The sequence below is a fragment of the Orcinus orca genome, chromosome 13 (genome assembly GCF_937001465.1).
Source record: "Orcinus orca chromosome 13, mOrcOrc1.1, whole genome shotgun sequence".
Classification (NCBI taxonomy): Eukaryota; Metazoa; Chordata; class Mammalia; order Artiodactyla; family Delphinidae; genus Orcinus; species Orcinus orca.
The window spans coordinates 80402330-80425284 of NC_064571.1; the positions used below are offsets into that span (position 1 = coordinate 80402330).

At 38.3% G+C, this 22955-nt stretch overlaps 1 protein-coding gene across 4 annotated transcripts in view; it reads left to right on the forward strand.

Moving 5' to 3' along the window:
• NBAS (NBAS subunit of NRZ tethering complex) overlaps positions 1 to 22955 on the forward strand; it is a 341400-nt gene that overhangs the window by 17952 nt on the left and 300493 nt on the right. For all 4 annotated transcript variants that reach the window (XR_004485944.2, XM_004274869.2, XM_033437419.2 and 1 more), the window contains exons 7-9: positions 6205 to 6338; positions 8231 to 8364; positions 10133 to 10231. Coding sequence is in view for 3 of the 4 variants with exons in the window: in XM_004274869.2 (XP_004274917.1) it covers positions 6205 to 6338; positions 8231 to 8364; positions 10133 to 10231 (367 nt within the window). In the remaining variant the exon portion in view is untranslated. The remainder of the gene's footprint in view (positions 1 to 6204; positions 6339 to 8230; positions 8365 to 10132; positions 10232 to 22955) is intronic.

The window sequence follows — 22955 nt, forward strand, 5'->3', positions numbered from 1 at the left end:
ATGCGCCTGCTTCCCACTAGCTATCTATTTTACATTTGGTAGTGTATGTATGTCCATGCCACTCTCTCACTTCGTCCCAGCTTACCCTTCCCTCTCCCTGTGTCCTCAAGTCCATTCTCTACACCTGCATCTTTATTCCTGTCCTGCCCCTAGGTTCTTCAGAACCATTTTTTTTTTAAGATTCCATATATATGTGTTAGCATACGATATTTGTTTTTCTCTTTCTGACTGACTTCACTCTGTATGACAGTCTCTAGGTCCATCCACCTCACTACAAATAACTCAATTTCATTTCTTTTTATGGCTGAATAACATTCCACTGTATATATGTGCCCCATCTTTATCCATTCATCTGTCAATGGACACTTAGGCTATTGTAAATAGAGCTGCAATGAACATCATGGTACATGACTCTTTTTGAATTATGGTTTTCTCAGGGTATACGCCCAGTAGTGGGATTGCTGGGTTGTATGATAGTTCTATTTTTAGTTTTTTAAGGAACCTCCATACTGTTCTCCATAGTGGCTGTATCAATTTACATTCCCACCAACAGTGCAAGCGGGTTCCCTTTTCTCCACACCTTCTCCAGCATTTATTGTTTGTAGATTTTTTGATGATGGCCATTCTGACCGGTGTGAGGTGATACCTCATTGTAGTTTTGATTTGCATTTGTCTAATGATTAGTGATGTTGAGCATCCTTTCATATGTTTGCTGGCAGTCTGTGTATCTTCTTTGGAGAAATGTCTATTTAGGTCTTCTGCCCATTTTTGGATTGGGTTGTTTGTTTCTTTGATATTAAGCTGCATGAGCTGCTTGTATATTTTGGAGATTAATAGAACATTTACAGTTAATGCAGTTATTGGACTGGTTAGGTTTTACCTTCTTATTTTTCTATTTGTCCTGTCTCTTCTCTGTTTCCTTTTAGCATTTGTTCTGGGGTTTACAATGTGCATTTAAAAATTATTTTATTACACAGTGTACATCCCTCCTACTCCTTTGTACTGTTGTCAAACTTTTTATAAATGCTAAACTGCCACAATATATATTTATATTATTATTTTTGTCCAGTAACTTTTTAAGGAATTAAAAAACAAGGGTAAATCTTTTATTTTTCCTTCTATTTTCCATTTCAGTTACTTTTCAACTTTTTCTTTCTGTAAACATTTCCATTTGATAGTGTTTTCCTTCAACTTGAAGAAATTATTTAATATTTCTTGTAATGCAGGTCTGTTGATAAATTCTCTTATTGTTGGTCTGAAACCATCTTTGATTTTTGCTTTCATTTTTGTAAACTATTTTCTCTGGCTATAGAATTCCAGGTTGACCTTTTTTTTCTTTCAGCTGTTTAAAGATATCATTGCATTGTTTTGATGAGAAAGCAGCAGTCATTGCTGTTATTGTTTCTGTAGGTAGTGTGTCTTTTTTTTTCTAGCTGCTTCTAAGATTTTCTCTTTTTCATTGATTTCACAAATTTGGTTCTCATGGGACTTGATTTTTTTTCTAGTTTTCCCGCTTTAGGTTGATTGAGCCTCTAAGATCAGTGGATTCATAGATTTCAGCACATTTGCAAAATTTATGGACATTATTTAAAATTCAAATAAAATTTCCTAACTTAGTCTCTTTTTTTAAGCTGTGGTGGGCAGCCTAGTCTGAAAGTAGTTACTCTGGGTTTTTTTTTCTTTTAATTACAAAAGCAGTACATACTTTGAACAAATTCAAACAATGCAGAAGTAACAAAAAGATCGTTTTATCTTCTCAATTTGCATTCTTCATAGAAACTTATATTAATGGTTTAATATAAAGCCTTCTTTGCTTATATGAACCTGTACATAGATGGATTGGCTTTTTTTAGGTAAAAAAACAAGATCATCTTATGTATTTTGTTCTTCAGCTTGCTCCCGCACTTACTGTATTGATGATGGCTTTCCCAGTCAGTGTGCACAGGTGTAATCCAGTCTTTTAAACGAAGCCACAGCATTCCATTGTGAGAATGTGAACCACGTTTTATTTATCTGTTCCCCTCTTAGTAGAAATTTAGATTGTGTACGGTGGCTTGTTTTATTCTTTCTCTTCCCCTCTTTGTCCCTTTCCCCCTCTAACAGCACTGGAAAAGACATCTGTTTGTCCATGGGTGTAGCATACAAAATGTAGCTACTGCCATATTTCCTTCCTGAAAGTTATACTTATTATGCAACCATGTAAAAGGTATGATTATAAAGCTATTTCCTTTCTCCACTGTCAGCACCATATGTTACCTATTTCTAAAATATTCATCAGGTTAGGCAGAGGGAAAAAAGCATCTCATTTCCAATTTGCATATGTTTAGTTATATGGTAGGGCATATGTTAAGTTGCTTTTTTTTTTTTGTGAATTGTTAGATCATATCCTTTTGACTATATTCCTCTTGGATTATCTGACTTTTCCTTATTGACTGTTTTCTTACTTGACTATTTCCTTATTATTTCTATATAGTATGAATGTTACCCTTTGTCATATATGTTGCAGATATTTTTCCCAATCCATTTGTCTTTTAAATGTGTTATAGTGTCTTTTTTTTCCATGGAGCATTTTTTTTTTTTTTTTTGGTAACTGCATTTGTCACTTTTTTTTCCTTTATAGCTTCCAAGTTTTGTATGCTTTCACCTTTCTTATTCTAGGATTGTAAAAATTTTCTCGTATCTTCTACTAACACTTTAATTTCAAACATTTAAATATTTAGCTCATCTGCATGGCTTTTTTTTTTTTTTTTTTTTTTGCGGTACGCGGGCCTCTCACTGTTGTGGCCTCTCCCGTTGCGGAGCACAGGCTCAGGACGCGCAGGCTCAGCGGCCATGGCTCAGGGGCCCAGCTGCTCTGCGGCATGTGGGATCCTCCAGGACCGGGGCATGAACCCGTGTCCCCTGCATCGGCAGGCGGACTCCCAACCACTGCGCCACCAGGGAAGCCCCTGCATGGCTTTTAGCGCCACTAGTTTACTCTTACTCACTGGTTCTTGATGTAAAAGTCAAAGTTGGGAGAGAGTGTTCATTGAACCCTTGGTGATCGTCCCATGGTCACACCCAGCTGTTTTATGGCAGCACTGAGAATAAAACCCGGTGTTCTTTCTTTGTAATTTTTTCCCTTTTCCAGTTCTAGTTTGGGTACGTGAGCACTGGATTGAAGTGTGCTCCTTTAGCCCTTGAGTGCTGTTGTGTCCCAGCCGTGCACGAAATGCTGGTGATGAAGTTATGAACAATACGGACACAGCACCTAACATTTTGGAATTTATAGTTTAATGCATAAGGCAGACAATAAAAAGTAGACAAATATATACTGATATGGGATAAGAACTGTGAAAGACATGAAATCATTGGAATGGAGAAGAACAGCGGAGCCTCGAGGCTGCTTAGACAGGGTGGTCGGAGCACACTGCCTAAGCAAGCAAGATTTAAATTGAGACGTGAAAGATGGAAAGGAGCCAGGGACCGGTTCGGGGAAGAGTATTCCAGGCAGAGCAGACAGCACTGACAGGAGCTCTGAGGTGCAAGCAAGCTCGGCAGTGGGGCAGGTTGAAGGGGCCGCAGCCAGTGCAGGATGAGCGCGGCTGTAAACGGTTTCACCAGCAATGTGGCAGCTGTCACACTGCTGGTTAACTTTATCATCAGCCCGTTTCAGTACTTTTCAGAAAACTCCGTTGACACTGGCTTTGTACAAATGTGTGCTGTTCGTTCCTCTCCAAAACCACACAGGGTGCTGGAAAAATCTGATGATAATGTCTTTACTTTCACATTGTTATGGGAAATCTTCTCTTGTAATGAAAACATACCTTTATCTGGGTCAAAACACATGCCGAGTTTTCTGGAGCTGCTGGTTATAACTGGAAGTAATAGTAAAAACAAAGTCCCTTCAGGTGGAACTTACTTCAGACAGATACGGAAGGTAGTACATAAATCTATTTATCCTCCTGTCAAAATGAAGAGGAAAGATGTTATCGCAGGTAAAACAGAGACAATGGAAACATGTTGCTGTGTTTCTTTAGAACATGAATATTTTTCAGGGCATTGAATTGTCCTCTTGCTGGTGTTTGTGTAGCATCTGTGTATTTGTGGGTCTTGAAGTATTCTGTTGTTTATCATTTTGTGCTTAAGTTTACTTCCAAGTTTCATTGTTTTTTAAAGCTGAGGACAGAGAACTGATCTTTCTCTTCATTTTATTCCCACCTTTAAAAAATTGCTTTTCCAAAGTGTATGCAGTATTTCGTTAGGCTTTAATAAAATTCCGTAGACCCTCCTGTGTTCAGGGGCCTCTCTTGGCTTTTTTTGGCATGCTTTTTACCTTTGAGAAATAGTCAAAATGAAGAAACTCATTGACATCTGGTATACTTTTCCCATATACAGAACGTATTTTACATATATTGCAGAGATGAGGGGGGTTTAAAGTCTACCGTACCTCTGTTAGGTGGAGAGAAGACTTCAGTTATATAATTCACGTTTAATTGTTAGCCCCTGAGGAACGGTAAACCCTTAGCATTACTTTACCCCGTTACTATAGATTTTTCTGAGAGGCTGGGGCTTTGCTCATTAGTGAAACGTTAATCACTTTCTGTTCCAGGTCCTGGGATGGCAGTGTTGAGTAAGACATTGTCTCAGAGACTTGTGGGGGAAATAATCATGTAAACACCATCGTCTGATGTGATAAGTACTATGAGAGACTTCTGTACAGTATACTTGGGGGCACATAGAAGAGGGCAGTCAGTTCTGAAGAGTGTCAAAGAAGGAAGAGGTGACAGTTTGTTACCACAGATGGTTTAACAAGCAAGTACCCTCGGAGTAGCACTGGAGATGAACATTCTAGGGAGAAGCAACAATGTGCATGAAAGACACAGACTGGAGTATGCATGGTTTATTTGCCAGGTGGTTGTGTTATTGGTGGGTTATTAGGTGTATGATGGAGGAAGGGCGGGGAGGTGAATTGGAAAGCTCTGATGGGACCATTGGTGAAGGGCCTTTTATGCATGTGGAGGAGTTTGGACTTGATTTTTTTGGAAATGGATAAACATCAGGGGTTTTAAAGCAGGGGAAAGATGTGATTTCTTCATCTTTCTCTTTTACAAAGATAACTTCGGGTACTATTGAGGAAGGATTAGAGGGGAAGAGCCTGAAAGTGGGAAGACCCGTTAGGAGGCTGTCATGAGAGTCTAAGCCAGAGATGATGAAAGCCTGAATTGCGACATTAGCAGAGGAATAGAGAGAAGGCAATAAATTTCAGAAACATTTCTGAGTCAGTAATCCTCAGGCTAAATCCAGGCTCTGACTGAGGGGCCGTGTGTTGTAATGAAGTGCACACTGCACGGGAAGGCAGCATGCTTACGTTCTGGGTTTGTTCTGATCGTGACTCCTGGTGTCACCTTGAGGCTCCTAATCATTTGGAATTTTTGCTGGTAAAGGGAAGGCACTGGTCCTACCTGGCTCTTCAGTTCTGGGATTCTAATAAGGGGAAACAGGAGCAAAGGAAACATCAGAAACCTCAGACAAGCCTAAAACAGTTTAGAGTTTCACAGCCCCTTTCTCTTTTGCAGCTGGTAGCCTTTCTCTTGTTGTACTGAAAAATTCAGAACAGAAGAAAATACCGGTGTTGGATTATTAAGGTGTTGATTCTCAAAAATCTTATAATTTCGTAATTGATTGAGAACAGTTCCTGATTCAGTTGCCTAATATACATATGTATTCTTTTCTCTTTCTAATTCTGTGTCAGTATAATCCCACTTTGTTTTTCTTTACCATCTATATTTGAAATACATATCTAAAAGATCTCAGTTGACATTTTGAGTTTTGTTTTTTCTTTTTTGCTTTTGGAGGAACTTTACTCACTGAATTGGAATAGTTTTCTGCTTAATCTTTATGCTTTTGATCTCTCGTAATTTCATAAGTATTTTGAGGTATATCGTTCCTGAGCCTTTACCAGATGAGGGCTTGCTCAGCGTTCAGCAGACCACTGGTGTCAGTAGACTTTGCTTCTTAAGTAAGTGGGGCAAGGCTTGTCACGGTTTACATTTTCCACTCTTACTTGAAGTGGCTTTCTGGGAGCTGTTCTTTTCTACTGAACAGGAGTTTTAGAGACCCTTAGGAAATGATGTCATACTTGAATACTCTCTTTAGCTGCAGGAACTATAGGTATTAACTATCTTAATAATGTTAAAAGCACTTCTTTTCTTTTCATTCTAGTTCCAAAAGACCCAAAACCCCAGTGGAGATGTGTGGCATGGAGTTACGATTGCACCCTGCTGGCCTATGCCGAAAGCACGGGAACTGTGAGAGTGTTTGATCTCATGGGAAGTGAACTCTTTGTTATAATCCCGGTATGTACATACCTTAAACTGAAAACATATTTTTTTTGACTACCTTTCATGTATAGGTACTTGAATGAATGAATGTGATGAGAGGAACTATAAATGTAAATCAGAATAATAAGCTGTGAACTTAAGATGCTTAGATCTAGTTAGAGATCTGTACGTTAAGTATTTATTCTTTGCATTTTGTAATGCACTAACCAGACATAGTCTACCATTATTGTAAGATGGTAGTAAGTAAATACTAAATAGAGGTGCAGAAAGCTGTTGTAAAGTTCCAACGTAGGAAAGAAGTCAGTGGGCCTTTGCAACAGAACCAGCCTGGGAGGAGTTAGAATTTGTTACCATAAAGGGATAGAAACTGAAATGGAGAGTGGAGAAAAGAATTAATGGTGGTAATAACTTATATTTGTGTAGTGCTTTGTACTTTATTAATGACTTTGATATACATTCCTGTTTAATATTCACAACACCCTTTGAGTAGATTGGGTACTTATTACCCTCATTTTACAGTTTAGAGAGCATAAATTGTGAGGAAGTAAAATGACTTTTCCCGTGGTAATCCAGTTAATTAGTGTCTCTAGGAATTCGGGGCTCTTTACTTTGTATCCTCCTTCCTCAAGTGAACAAAATAAAGGGGCAGGTAGAACAGTGGTTCTAACTCTGGCTGCATCTTAGAATCACCTGCAAAGCTTTATAAAGAAAAGAAAAAGAAAAACTAAACAAATTGCTGGGTTGTCCAGGCTCCCCCCACAGAGAGTCTGACTTAATTGATCTGAGTGAGCCCTGGACTTTAATGTTTCAAGTCTTTCAGCTGATTCTAATGAGAAGCTAGGAGTGAGAACCAAGATATAGAGAATGATTTTTGTTCAGAAATGTGTGGAAAAACTTGAAAGAGTACATTGGGCTCCTGGTATAGAAGTTCTGGGGAACCAAACTAAGTAGGTTGAGTTACTATTTTCTAGACTAGCATTGTCTAATAGAAATGTAATGTGAGCTATATATGTGATCACGTGTGTAATTTAAAATTTTTTAGTAACATTAAGTTCAGCAGGTGAAATTTATTTGATATATTTTATTTATTACAACATATCTAAAATGATTACATGTTGAAATGACAGTGTAAAAATGATTGATGAACTATTTCACGTTCTTTCTTTGGTACTAAGTCCTTGAAATTTGGCGTGTATTTTTACATTTATAGCATATCTCAATTTGGACTAGCCATGTATCAAGTGTTCAGCAGCTACATGTGGCTGCCCTGTTTTATTGAGCGGTTCTAGACAATGAGGAGCCATTCAGGGTAGGAAACTTCATTATGTGCTTCTCTGTGTGTGCTAAGGTGCACGTGCCCTCCAGATCCTCAGCAAATATAGCCTGATATTTAGTGGATAGAAAAAGGCTGGCATTGAGTGAGTGTTTTAAGTGTCCTCCCCTTTAAATTGCTGATTAGGCAAATGGAAGTAACTGGAGGCATTTCTCTTTCTTTCTTTTTTTTTTAGCATTGGTTACTACTGGCAGTGGAAATTAACATTTGAGAGCTTATGTCTGAATTCTATATGGTAGAATTCTTTGAGGCAGAATGATAGCATTAGTTTTTTTTTTTTTTCTTCTTTTTTTGCAATGGAAGTATAGTCTGAACAGAAATTCACCTACTAGGTGAACATCTCACCCAAAGAGGCTGCTGTGGTTCCAGCCTGTGGTTGGGGGAGGGCTGGTCTAGAGTTGGGTGTCTAGTTCTAGGCACTTAGGCTTACATGATTCTTCACATACGATCAATTCTGGGCTATCTTACTTAAAGGATACCTGGCAGGGCTAGTGTCTTGAATGTCCTTCAATTATACATATGTTAACTTCTATCTAGTATCTTTTTAGTAACTTAATTTCCTCCTCTTTCACAGGCATCTAGTTTAGCAGGTGATCTGAGCTATGCCATTGCTGGGTTGATATTTTTAGAGTATAAAGCAAGTGCACAGTGGTCTGCAGAACTCTTGGTCATCAATTACCGAGGAGAACTTAGAAGCTACCTTGTAAGGTAAAAATGCACTTTATTTGGGATGCCCTGTTTGAAATAATGTTTATTTCTCTGCTTTAGTGTCAGATTTTGGTGCTTTTTTTTCCTTTTAGCATTTTATTATGAAAAATTACAAATATAAAAGGAAGGTTGAAAGACTTTTATAGTGAACTCTCATATACCTCCACCTAAATTCTGTTTAGCATTTTACTATACTTGCTGTGTCATATTTTGACCCATCTTTCTATCTGGCCATTATTCAGTTCTATTTTTTAATATATTTCAGAGTCACTACATATATACTTTAGCATGCATATCATTAATTAAAGTTCATTAATTCAAGTTCAATATTTGCTTATAGTTTTCTTTCATTTGAAATAAAATTTGCATACAGTGAAATGCACAGATCTTAAGTGTACCAGCCCGTGAGTTATGACGAATGCATACACTTGTGCAAGTCAAACCCCTGTCAAGATACAGAACATTACCATCATGCTATTAAGTTCCCTCATGCCTCTTCCCAGTAAATCTTTGTCCACACCCACCCTCAGAGCAACTGCTGTTTATAATTTTTTTCCATCATAGATTAGTTTTGCCTGTTCTAGTGATTTACCTTAACGGCCTCAGAGAGTATGTACTCTTTTGTCTAAGTCTTCTTTCCTTCAGCTTATCTTGAGATTCATCCTTATTTTTACATGTATCTGTAATTTATTCTTTTTATGGCTGATTAGTATTTCATTGTATGAGTATCTCATTTGTCTTCGTTTGGGCTGCTGTAACAGAATACCATAAACTGGGTGGCTTATCAACAACAGAAATTTATTTGTGACAGTTCTGGAAGCTGGAAGTGTGAGATCAGGGTGCCAGCATGGTCAGGTTCTGGTGAGAGCCCTCTTGTGGGTTGCAGACTGCCGACTTCTCCTTGAATCCACACATGGTGGAAAGAGAGCTAGTTAGCTCTCCAGCCTCTTCTTGTAAGGACACTAATCCCATTCATGAGGGTTCCTTTCTTTTGCCCTACCTAATAGATCCCAAAGACTCCTCCTCCAAGTACCATCACATTGGCATTAGGGTCTTATATGAGTTTTGGGGTATACAGACATTCAATCTATGGGGGTCACAAACCTTCAGTCCATAACACTCATGATTTGTTTATCCATTCTTCTATTGATGGACCTCTAAGTTTCTGGTTTCGTGAATAAGGCTGCTATGACTAATCTCGTACAAGTCTTTTTTTTTTTTTTAAATATTTATTTATTTTTTTTAAAATATTTATTTATTTATTTATAAATAAATATTTATTTATTTTTAAATATAAATATTTATTTATTTATTTGGCTATGCCGGGTCTTAGTTGCAACACGTGGGCTCTGCATTGCCACATGTGGGATCTTCTTTGAGGCATGCAGGATCTAGTTCCCTGACCAGGGATCGAACCCCGGGCCCCCTGCATTGGGAGCACAGAGTCTTAACCGCTGGGCCACCAGGGAAGTCCCTGTACAAGTCTTTATGAATATATGCTTTCATTTCTGTTGGGTCAGTATCTTTGAGTGGAATTGCTGAGTCATAGGGTGGATAGTTTGGTTTTATAAGAAACTGCCAGAGCTTTTTCAAAGTGGTCATATCATTCATATTCCTACTAATAATTTATCAGAGCTCTGGTAGTTTTATATCCTCAGCAGTATTTGGTGGTGTCTATCTTTTTAATTTTAAACATTTTAATGGGTATATAGTGGTATCTCATTGTGGTTTAATGGTATTTATTTCTTATTTACCTTCTTGAATGTAGTGTTGGAACAAATCAGAGCTATCAAGAGAGTCACTGTTTCAGCTTCAGTAGTCATTATCCTCATGGAATCAACACAGCTATTTACCATCCTGGGCACAGGTAAGCAACTGTTTGCTCTCGTATTTGGTGGAGTATTAGGTGGATGTAGAAGTCTTGGCACAGTTTCAGAGAGAAGAAGTTGTCCGTTCTGATTTTTATTTTGGTTTCTTTATTTCCTCCCCTTGTGTATAGTTATCCTAACGTCCGTAATATTGTTGCAGTCATCTTCTTTTTTTTTTTTAATTTATTATTTTTGGCTGCGTTGGGTCTTCGTTGCTGCACGCAGGCTTTCTCTAGTTGCGGTGAGCGGGGGCTACTCTTTGTTGTGGTGCGCAGGCTTCTCATTGTGGTGGCTTCTCTTGTTGTGGAACACGGGCTCTAGGCACATGGGCTTCAGTAGTTGCAGCACGAGGGCTCAGTAGTTGCGGAACATGGGCTCAGTAGTTGTGACTCGCAGGCTCTAGAGCATAGGCTCAGTAGTTGTGGTGCATGGGCTCTGTTGCTCCGGGTCATATGGGATCTTCCCAGACCAGGGATCGAACCCGTGTGCCCTGCATTCGCAGGCGGATTGTTAACCACTGCGCCACCAAGGAAGTCCCTGTTGCAATCATCTTCTGAACATTCATGCTCATCTGTTTGGCAGACTGAGCTTCTCTTGAGTCCGATCGGGCACTGGGAATATCCATTGAGGGATATCTTCTCTCTTAGTTCTCTAAATCTTATTTTTCTTATCTGTAAAATGAGGCTAATACATAACACATAGCATTGTTGAGAGAGTTAAAAAATAGTGCATGTGAAATGCCCTTGCATAGCAGGGCCTCAATAGATGTTCTTCCCTTCTCCTTTCCTTCTTTGCAAGGTAGGGCTGCATTGATTGCTGCATAGTCGATTCCTACCACTACAGGCACAACTGTGGATTCAGTTCCAGACCCCTGCAATAAAGGGGATAGTGCAATACAGAAAGTCACACGAATTTTTTGATTTCCTAGTGCCTATAAAAGTATGTTTACACTATACTGTAGTCTGTTAAGTGTGCAGTAGTATTCTGTCTAAAAAAAATGTAAATAGCTTAATGAAAAAATACAGAACAAAAAACAATTACAACAGTAACATCAGAGATCACTGATCACAGATCACCATTAACAAATATAATAATAATGAAAAAGTTTGAAATATTGAGAGAATTGCCTCTCAATATTTGCTGATCTAGTAGGTGTAAAAGAGTATCTCATTGTAGTTTTAATTTGAGTTTCCCTGATAACTGATGAGATTGAGAAACTTTTCATGTGATTGGCCATTCATATTTCTTATCTGTAGAATGCTTTTTTATATCATTTCTTATTTTTTTATTGGGTGTTTGATCTTGACATTCTTCTATAATCTGGATATTAATTCTGGGTTGATTATATGCATGAGTATCTTCTCCCAACATGTGACTTTTTTTTCCTTATAATTTACCTTTTATGAATTATATCTGCACGTAGTTCCAAGTATTAAATAGTTTGAAAAACTGACTCCTCCACCCAATTTCTTGCTTTCCAAAGGTAACCACTTTTAGCTCATTTTATTTTTTAAAAATTTTTATTGGAGTATAGTTGATTTAAAATGTCATGTTAGAGTCTACTGTACAGCAAAATGAATCAGTTATGCATATACATATATCCACTATTTTTTAGATTCTTTTCCCATATAGGTCATTACAGAGTATTGAGTAGAGTTCCCTGTGCTATACAGTAGGCCCTTATTAGTTATCTATTTTATTGTAGTGTGTATATGTCAATCCCAATCTACTAATTTATCCCTCCCTACCCCCTTTCTCCCTGGTAACCATGTTTGTTTTTTATATCTGCGACTCTATTTCTGTTTTGTAAATATTTTCATTTGTACCACTTTTTTAGGTTCCACATATAAATGATATCATATGATGTTTGTTTTTCTCTGTCTGACTTACTTCACAGTATGACAATCTCTAGGTCCATCCATGTTGCTGCAAATGACATTATTTCATTCTTTTTTATGGCTGGGTAATAATTCCATTGTATATTTGTACCATATCTTTTTTAAACATTCCTCTGTCGATGGACATTTAGGTGCTTCCATGTCCTGGCTGTTGTAAATAGTGCTTAGCTTATTTTAGTTGATTCCTTTGGCTATTTTGGTGAATCACAACCTTCTGTAACCTCCTAAGAAACAATTCATGGGAAGTATATTTTTTGAGGGCTTGTATGTCTAAAGATGCTCTTGAGAGTTTTAATGTTACTCTAGTGTAAAATCCATTTTTTTTTGGTCTATTTTTTTGGTCCCCCTTCTGTCTGAAAGCTGAGATTTTATTTTATATTTTCCCCCAGTGTTCTGAAATTTGACTGTGTTATGTCTTGGAGTAGGTTTTTTTGTTTTTTTTTTCAAATATCCATGGTGTTGGCCATTCAGTTTGGATACTCACCTTTGGGAAAATTCACTGAATTATTTCTTTGATTATTTCTTCCCCTCTATTTCCTCTCTTCTCTCCAGAATGTCTATTATCTAGATGTTGAGTATCCTGGACTCACCTTTAATTTTCTCATTCTCTTTTTTTCCCCTTTGTTGTTGTTGAAAAAGAGAAGTAAAAGATTATTTCAATTTTTTCTGTATAGCTATTTACTTAAGGAAGAAAGTAGTTTGAAGCACTATTGATATCTATTATAATGAATTGATACATATGATCTTGTTTAGAAAAAAATCATGTATTCTGGTTAATTTTTTCTGATATATCTTCTATTTACTATTTCTTCTGTGCCTTATCTCTTTTTAAAACTAGTCATTGTATTTTTAGTTTCATTGTATTTTTACTTTCATTTTTTATATTTCTCATTTCTAGAAGTTCTATGTAGTTATTTTAAGAATCTTTCTTAGGAAGGGAGAAAAAGGAACTGAAATGAGTATTCAGTGAGGCACTAGTTGTTTTGAGGATTAAATACATAATGCATATTCAGGAAATGATAGGATTGAATAAATATAATACTATTAATTTTTACCTTTTGATTTGTGTAGATCCTGTCTTGAAGAGTCTGTTGGTATATCCTTAAGAAATTTGAAGATCAGTTTCAAAAGTCTAGCCAATTAAAAAATTTAAAAATTAAGAAAGAATTTTCTAAATACAATAAATCTGAAATGCTAATACAACTTTGTTTTACTTTAGATGAAGCTGAGTGATCACATTCAGAGTAGAGTTCTTCACATTTTATAAAATTGAATGTAATTGTATAAGCTGCAAATAATTGTTTTCGTAAATCAAATATTTCTTTTGATGATAAAATAAACATTATAAGAAAAAGAAAATTGTGGTTTTTTTTTTTTTTGCGGTACACGGGCCTCTCACTGTTGTGGCCTCTCCCGTTGCGGAGCACAGGCTCCGGACGCGCAGGCTCAGTGGCCATGGCTCACAGGCCCAGCCGCTCCGCGGCATGTGGGATCCTCCCGGACCGGGGCACGAGCTCGTGTGCCCTGTATCGGCAGGCGGGCTCTCAACCACTGCGCCACCAGGGAAGCCCGAAAATTGTGTTTTTTTTTAAAAATTAATTAATTTATTTATTTTTGGCCACGTTAAGTTTTCATTGCTGCGCGCGGGCTTTCTCTAGTTTTGGCGAGCGGCGGCTACTCTTCATTGCGGTGCGCGGGCTTCTCATTGCGGTGGCTTCTCTTGTTGTGGAGCACGGGCTCTAGGCACGCGGGCTTCAGTAGTTCTGGCACACAGGCTCAGTAGTTGCGGCTCGCGGTCTCTAGAGCGCAGGCTCAGTAGTTGTGGCGCCTGGGCTTAGTTGCCCCTCGGCATGTGGGATCTTCCCGGAACAGGGCTGGAACCCGTGTCCTCTGCAATGGCAGGTGGATTCTTAACCACTGCGCCACCAGGGAAGTCCCTGTTGTTTTTTACTCTTGCCAACTTCTTATATAAAGTATGGCCTTTTAATGTTTGTTCTTATGTTTCAGATCTTGTATTTTCCTTGCATGGCTTCACTAATGTGTCATCACTAAGTTCTGCTGCTAGAAAGGGGATGGAATGTGTTTTGCTTTGACTTGCTTAGTTCTCTGTTGTGAATTTTGCCAAGGCTAGACAGTGCATACTCACAGTGTCACCGTATATCGCACCCATGACGCTCCAATTGCTGGTTTGATTTTTGTTGAGGGTGACCTATTTCTTTATGTTTACATCTTCTTTGATACCATGTTTTATTATATAAACCCCAAGTGAGGTTTGCTCTTTTAAGTCCTTTTCTTGGTTTAGTTCAACTTATTTTTATTGTTTTAGTGCAGTTATTAATATCTTTCTCAGCACTTATATACATTAAAAAAATTAATCTATTGTCCCTTAAAAAGTATATGTGTTCTGTTAGGGGAATTGTCTGCCTGTATTAGTAAAGATTGATGAGGTAGAAAGTCTGTTCTATTGTTATTTGGCCTTTCCATTACTGTCTTATCTATTGTGGCTTGCTGTGTGCAACACAATGTTAGGTTTGTGGAAGATATAAAGATGGAGAACAATCCTGACTTCAAGGTCTCATATTCTTGAATGAGAAATAATATACACATATATGTATATGCATATGTGGTTGACCCTTGAATGACATGAGTTTGAGCTGCGCAGGTCCACTTATACATGGATTTTTTCCACTAAATACATGCTATAGGAATACATGATCTCCGGTTGGTTGAGTATTACATGCATGCGTGGATAGGGAGGCCTGACTATAAAGTTATACACAGATTTTTGACTGCTAGGGGTGGGGATTGGTGCCCCTAACCCGTTACTGTGCTGTTCAGGGGTCAACTGTATATCTAACATATATATATATATATATATATATATATATATATATATATATGTAATGTCAAATATATATATTTCTTTCTCTATTTAAATATGTGTGTGTGTATATATGTACACATACACACACATATATAACAGGATTGCAAACTGGAAAGAAGTAAGGGCCTTAAAAGAGTGCACATATAGTGATGTGGGGATCCAGATAAAGGAGATATTATTTCCTTGAAGGATCAGGGGAGTATGGCAGGTGGCATTAGGACTTACTTTGCAGAATGGATATGATCTGGACATGATGGGTGTTCCGGACAAAGTGACATTGTGAACAGTGACAAGAGGCAGGAAGCCACAGTTTATATTTGGAAAATTTCAAGTGGTGCGGCTTGGCTGACACTGTAGGGTGTGTGTAGGAGGGGAGTAGAGGTGATAGTTGTGGTGGGAGAATGGGTGTGTGAAAGGCAGGTAATTGGGAGTGTTAATTGGCTTTTCTGTTCTTTAAGGAACTCGGATTTTTGAGATGAGGAAACATATCAGCTATGCTTTGAGGAATGTTGATTTAGTTTGGAGATACTAGTGGCTGGGTGACTCATAGGTGATTATATACTAGTTCAGGCCACAGGCAACTAGGACCTATTCATTTTCATACATAGAATTACTATGTATACGTATATATCGTACTTTATTAATTTTTAAATTTTAATTAATAGGTCTTATATTTCCAATTAAAATTTCAGATAATTAAAGGCAAAAAATACATGCAATGTACATTAAGCAATAACATCTAGTATAAGAGCTCTGTTTGTCAATTGGTACCTCTCCATCCGTGGGCTCCTTGGATGAGTGACTAATTTCTTGAGTGGAGAAGAAAAATTATTATGTTTCTTTCTTTTGATTTTTCTCTTCCCTTTTTCTTCTCTTCTATTTTGTATTCTTCTGCCCCACATTTTTCTGTTTTATTTTTCTTGTCTTTTTTAAAAGAGGTGCATTTTATGTCTTAATCTTTGGCTGTTTTTTTGCTTTGTTTAGATTATTTCATGATGACTATTCTGTTGTCTTGGTTTTTTACAAAGGTCAGTATTGGACTTCTTTTTTCCTAGCACTATTTCAGGAGCGTAAGTGGGGTTCACTTGGGACCGTAGGTTTGAAATGATCATACATTCAATAGTTATTACATGATAATAACTTGTCATGTCAGATTACCTTATTACTTCTTAAGCCTTTCAGTTTTTGGCCTAGGATATAAGTACATAAAGGTATTTCTTGGGCTTCCCTGGTGGCGCAGTGGTTGAGAGTCCGCCTGCCGATGCAGGGGACACGGGTTCGTGCCCCGGTCCGGGAAGATCCCACATCCCGTGGAGCGGCTGGGCCCGTGAGCCATGGCCGCTGAGCCTGCGCGTCCGGAGCCGGTGCTCCGCAACGGGAGAGGCCACAACAGTGAGAGGCCCGCGTACCGCAAAAAAAAAAAAAAAAAAAAAAGTTATTTTTGGGGGAATGGTCTCAAAAATTTTGTAAAGGTAAGTACATATGAAACCACAGGAGGAGGGCTGCTTCTTGGTTCTGCAATCATGTACAGTTTTTGATAGCAGTCAACTTGGAGATGGGTGACTGCATTAAAGTTTCTGAATGAAAATTGTTATAAAGCAAGGAATATGTGTAAATGCCCTCTTGTGTATGACAAAATATTGCTAGGTTGTTTATATTTTCCATTATCTGTTCTTTTAAGGAAAGAAGCTGAAATATTCATCACATTTTTATTTATTTTTGGTTACTCTGGTAATGTGATGGTGTGATATTTACCATCCACAAGGATTTTGTAAATGTGAAATATATCAGCCAGAATGGAGTTAGGATAAATTGGTAATATACAAACTCAAGGTTTTATGAAATTCACTGTTTTGCTTGATGCTGTGAACCTGTGATAGAGTTTTATTTATAAATTAGGCACAGTAAGAGAATATTTGAGTTGCCAGCATCACTGTTCTTGTGCTGTGGGGCCGTTATGAAGTAAAATAAGGCTTTCACGAACACAAGAATTACAGTACCTCGGCAGTCTGTATCTGATAACGTGGACGGCTGTTAAGTGCCTAAAGTGTGGGGTACACCGGCCAAAGGGAGGACTCACCTCCTGGGCTGCGTGGAGCAGGATGGCACGGGAAGGTGCAGGATTTCATTACACTACTCAGAATGGCGTGCAGTTGAAAACTTATGAACCGTTTCTGGAATTTTCCATTTAATATTTTTGGACTGCAGTTGACTGTGGGTAACTGAAATTGCAGGAGGCGAAAATGTGGATAAGTGGGACTACTGTATCCTGCTTTCAATAGGTTTTTTTTTTTGAGGTTTTGATCCTAATTTTATTGTAAATTTCTACAAGCCATATCTGCCTTATTCAACTTTGAATCTCCAATAGTTCCTTGATAACTACGCAAAGATAGTGTTTGAAGGTAACTTTTTCTAGATCCTGAATTACATCTCAACAAAGACAAAAGCTAGAAAACATGTCTCCTTTCTTGGGCCCTTTTGAGAAACCACCCATTCTCAGAATCCTTGATGACTCTTTGATACTAATTTTAAGTGTATAATTCAATGATTTTTAGTAAATGTATAGACTTGTGCAAACACTTCTCCAGTCAGTTTTAGAATATTTCCATTGTCCCTAAAAATCTCTCATGCCTGTGAGTTTCGTGGAATGTAAATCACACCTCAGTAAAACTGTAAAAAATAAAGGAATGCATAAGAAAGAAAAAAAAGATCCTTTAAGCAGGCTTTCATTTGAACACTTTTATCTTTTTTTTAGTTAAAAACTTACTTTAAATTTATATACAGTAAAATATACTCTTTTTGGTGTACATTGCTTTTTAAAAAAAATTTTATTGAAGTATAGTTGATTTGCAATGTGTTAATTTCTTCTGTACAGGAGTGATTCAGTTATACATATGCATACATATATATATTCTTTTTATATTCTTTTCCATTATGGTTTCTCACAGGATATTGAATATAGTTCCCTATGATATACAGTAGGACCTTGTTGTTTATCCATCCCATACATAATAGTTTGCCTCTGCTAATCCCAAACTTCCATTCCTTCCCTCCCTTACTTCCCCTCCCCGTTGGCAACCATAAGTCTGTTCTCTATATCTGTGAGTCTGTTTTTGTTTCATAGATATGTTGATTTGTATCATATTTTAGATTCCACATATAAGTGACACCATATGGTATTTGTCTTTCTCTTTCTGACTTACTTCACTTAATATGATGATATCTAGATCCATCCATGTTGCTGCACATGGCAATATTTCATCCTTTTTGATGGCTGAGCAATATTCCATTGTATGTGTATGCACACCTTTATCCATTCATCTGTCGATGGACATTTAGGTTGTTTCCATATCTTGGCTATTGTAAATAGTGCTGCCATGAACATAGGGGTGCATGTATCTTTTCGAATTATAGTTTTGTCTGGGTATATGCCCAGGAGTGGGATTGCTGGATCATATGGCAACTCTACTTTTAGATTTTTGTGGAACTTCCATATTGTTTTCCATAGTGGTTGCACCAATTTACATTTCCACCAACTGAACACTTTTATCTTTATGTTAAGGATACTAAGATTTAAGAAAGATACCCGTGTTTCATACAGTCTGTGGGGAAGAATCATGATTGATTAATAATGTATGTCATAGTTGTACAAAGGATGAATCTAAGCATTTGAGTGATTGATTTTTATCCTTTTAGTCAACTGTGTTAAGCCAGATACAGATTCCGCAGAAAGAACTTGAGACATTTACAAGGAATAATAAACTAAGTGTCAGCTTGCCTATTAGTAGATTGCAATTAGGTAGGAGTGAACTGGCTGAAGAGTAGTTGGGTAGTTGCATTCTCCTAAGCATGCACTGGTAGGGATTGCTACTATTCTTGGGAAGGCTCAGAAGATGCAAGAGATGTCTTTAGAAAGCTGTTAATTTTAGGCGAGACTGAGGAATACCTTTAAGTAATGGCATGTTGAAGTGCTGAAGGGCTATGCTTTACGCATCCTGATTTGGTCATCTCATGGGGGTTTCTGATTTCCCCTAACCAACACTCAGCACTTTATTTTTTTCTTTCTTTCTTTATTTTATTTATTTTTGGCTGTGTTGGGTCTTCGTTGCTGCACGTGGGCTGTTTTCTAGTTGCGGCGAGCGGGGACTACTCTTTGTTGCGGTGCGCGGGCTTCTCATTGTGGTGGCTTCTTGTTGTGGAGTGCAGGCTTCAGTAGTTGTGGCACGTGGGCTCAGTGGTCGTGGCTTGTGGGCTCTAGAGCGCAGGCTCAGTAGTTGTGGCGCCCGGGCTTAGTTGCTGCACGGCATGTGGGATCTTCCCGGACCAGGGCTCGAACCCGTGTCCCCTGCATTGGCAGGCAGATTCTTAACCACTGCACCACCAGGGAAGTCCCTCAGCATTTTAAATATGAGTCCTTTACACTCATGGGATAAAGGAGGTATTCCAAATAAGTAACTAGTACTTAGTGGGGGGATCAAAAATGTTTTTCGTGTGAATGAGCTCTCAGGAGGCGTGATGATGACTTCACTGGCACAAAATGGAAGGAAAAGAGTCTTGGGCATAGAATGGGACGGGGTGCAGTAGAGTATGCATAGGGGGCCACAATCTCTTCTTCATACATCACCCCTGTCTAGGGAAATGTCCATCGGTCCCGCAAATGTTTAAATTATATCTTGTGGAGGAGATAGTGTTGAGAGTGCCCTACTTAAAGGTTTACCCAAGGGCATAGGTAAATTTTGTTCTCCTCTTATAAGGTGTAAGATCCATCTAGACCTGTGAGATGCTTTTGGAAGCTAATCAGTGGGCCTTTATAGCCGTTACATTGCCATAAAATTGCCCATCTTTCTCTCTGGTTCCTAAGGTCATATATATTCTGTGAGAATCAGGGCAGTGATATATAAATGATACACTCTTTTGACAGCTGGAGGAGCAGTTGGGTATAAATTACATTAGGAAGTTTCTCGTAAGCCCTAGCTAGATAAGATTAATAATTTCATGAAGGATTTTGCTTCTAGAAAAGGAATGAGTACTGCAGTCCAGATCCTTGTTAATTATCTTACGCTGCAGTGAGAGAGTGTGTTCAGCCTTTGATAATGTAGGGGCTGTTGACATTTGAGAGATTAGCGCGCAGCCTTGTAGCTGGGAAGTATGAGTGTCAGTAATTGAGTATATTAACTTATATTAAGGAGCTTTTCATGTTGCCTTTAGAATTCTCATTCCTCCACTGTATTCTTCTTTCCCTGAGTTCAGGTTGGGTTTTTGAAGAGAAATGAAGAGGTGCTGTTGTCTGCACAGAAAGCTGCATTGTCTTGGCGGATGTGAAAGTCCTTAGGTGTGAATTAAGGGACTCGCTGAGCTTCACAGACTGATTTTTCTTTTCTTTTTTTCCCACAGGCATTTGTTTCTGGGGAGGCAGGGAGGTGGAGAGTCTTGGCCATATTCTGTGATCTGCTTTTATCCAGGATATGTTACAGATAGGTAGACACGTGTGACTCAGAAATACCTTGGTCCTTAGCAACCTCCACCTGGCTGTCTTTTAAGAAGACAGTCTTCTTTATTAGTTTGACTTTTTTTTGCCTACCACGGAAAAAAATTAAATTACTTGGCAGTCAGCTTTAACCCATCAGTCAGTCCTCTCTTTGGAGATTCTTTGATAGGAGGGGCTAGTTCTCATTATGTTACAGTTACATTTAAATGGGCCTTTGTAGACCTTAATAAAGTTTTTAATCTCTTCAGCTGGTAAATCAACCAACCTCCCTCCCTCCCTCTTGCTCTCTGCTTTGGTTGTAGTTTAACCTGATAACTTTATATGTCAGTGAATTTCATTAATCTTAAGCAAGATATTTTGTACTTGGGTTATATGTTTTCCCCCCCTGATTTTAAGGACTACTCCATAATCCCTCTGCAAAATTTATGGAAATGCAATTTTAAGAAGTAACTTGGGCCAGATTGAATTTCTTCTTATACTTGGAGTGATGCTAGCTGTTGTGGATCTCTCTTTGGAGTAGAGAGCTGAAAGAAAACTATTGAGTTATCTTAGGTTATTTTATAGGAATTAAGGAATGATGCTTAATTTTGTTTTTTTAAAATTTTATTGGAGTATAGTTGCTTTACAATGTGTTAGTTTCTACTGTACAGCAAAGTGAATCAGCTATACGTGTACAAATATCCCCTCTTTTTTGGATTTCCTTCCCATTTAGGTCACCGCAGAACATTGAGTAGAGTTCTCTGTGCTATATAGTAGGTTCTCATTAGTTATGTTTTATACATAGTATCAATGGTGTATATATGTCAATCTCAATCTCCCAATTCATCCCACCCCCGCCTTCCCCCTTGGTATCCATACATTTGTTCTCTATGTCTGTGTCTCTATTTCTGCTTTGTAAATAAGATCGTCTATACCAATTTTTTCAGATTCCACATATATGCTATTAATTTTGTTTTATAAACAATTAGAAATTTTAAAATATATATTTGTGATATGATAGAATGTGTACTGGATTAGGAGACAGGAAATCTGTGCTACTTATTAGCTCTGTAACCTCAAGTCGTCCTTCTTTTTCGACCACATTTTGCTGCATTGCATTGGGCACAGACAGTAGATGGTGGTTTTAGCAAGCTGCTCAAGTACCAAGGACATCTAGTATAGACTACTAGGTAGCATTTAACAGAGCAAAATTGTGGCAGGGAGTATGGTAGCAGGCATTATGGAAATTCATTTTCGGCGACAGCTGGCAGGCTACAGTTAGCAGGATTCAGTGGGGGGAGGTAGGGTTCAAAGACAAGACTTATTTTCCTGAGAGAACAAGTTTGAGAAAGACGTCAAAAATTAAACTATTGGTATTGAAATAGAAGGTGAGAATTTGGTTTCAGAACCTGGACTGTTCTGAAATCAGGATTCAAAGTAGACATGGAATAGATCAGACAGAGGGATGCTAAACATATTATATTATGCTTTTGCAGTGAAGTTGCCTAAATCCATCGTAGTGATGGGGAGGGAATTACGTTTTCAGATGATGATCATTGTCATCAGCTGTGGATTGAGGGATGGAAACAGGGGCAGAGACATTCAAGAAATTCAAGATGAACAGAATTTTTAATATTGAACTAGTAAGATTTTTGTAGCAAAGAATATTTAAGATCAAGTTAGAATGAATTAAAATTGGGAACATTTCTATGATCCCAAGAGAAGAACGGCTTCTAGCTGTGAAGGTAGTAGGTAACAGTTTTTGAGCCCTTACTTTGCCAGGCATGGTCTTAAGTACTTTTAATTTGGGGGCATGTAATTTTTTCTTCTTTGTTTCTTTCTTCCTTCCTTCCTTCCTTCCTTCCTTCCTTCCTTCCTTCCTTCCTTTCTTTCCTTTCTTTCTCTTTCTTTCTTTCTTTCTTTTCTTTTCTTTCTTTCCTTCCTTCCTTCCTTCCTTTCCCTTCTTCCTTCCTCCCTCCCTTCCTTTCCCTTCTTCCTTCCTCCCTCCCTTCCTTCCTCCCTCCCTTCCTTCCTCCCTCCCTCCCTCCCTCCCTCCCTTCCTCCCTTCCTTCCTTCCTTCCTTCCTTCCTTTTCCCCCTTCCTTGCTGGTTGTATGCCACAAGCCCATTGGTCATTGGACAGGGAACATACAAGAGTTTCTTGCTCTGTTATTTCAGATTCATTTCCTTGGCTTTAAGGAGTTTTAAGCCACTAGATGGCAGATTTTTTTCAACAATTACTAGACTGAAGACCCTTCTTAATAAGCTAGTTATAACTCTTCTTGTAATCAATTGGTGGGGTCCCCTTTAGCTCTCCCAGGGCATCCAGATCACGTCTGGTGAGATGCGTGGGGCACACATTCCGTCCCTCCCTTTCTTTCCTCGGATGGGCCTGACCAGCCTCTTCTCACTGCCTCTTGCTCTGCCCTGGCCTCTGCCTTTACTCCCGCTCATGTAATTCACTCCTTGTGTTTT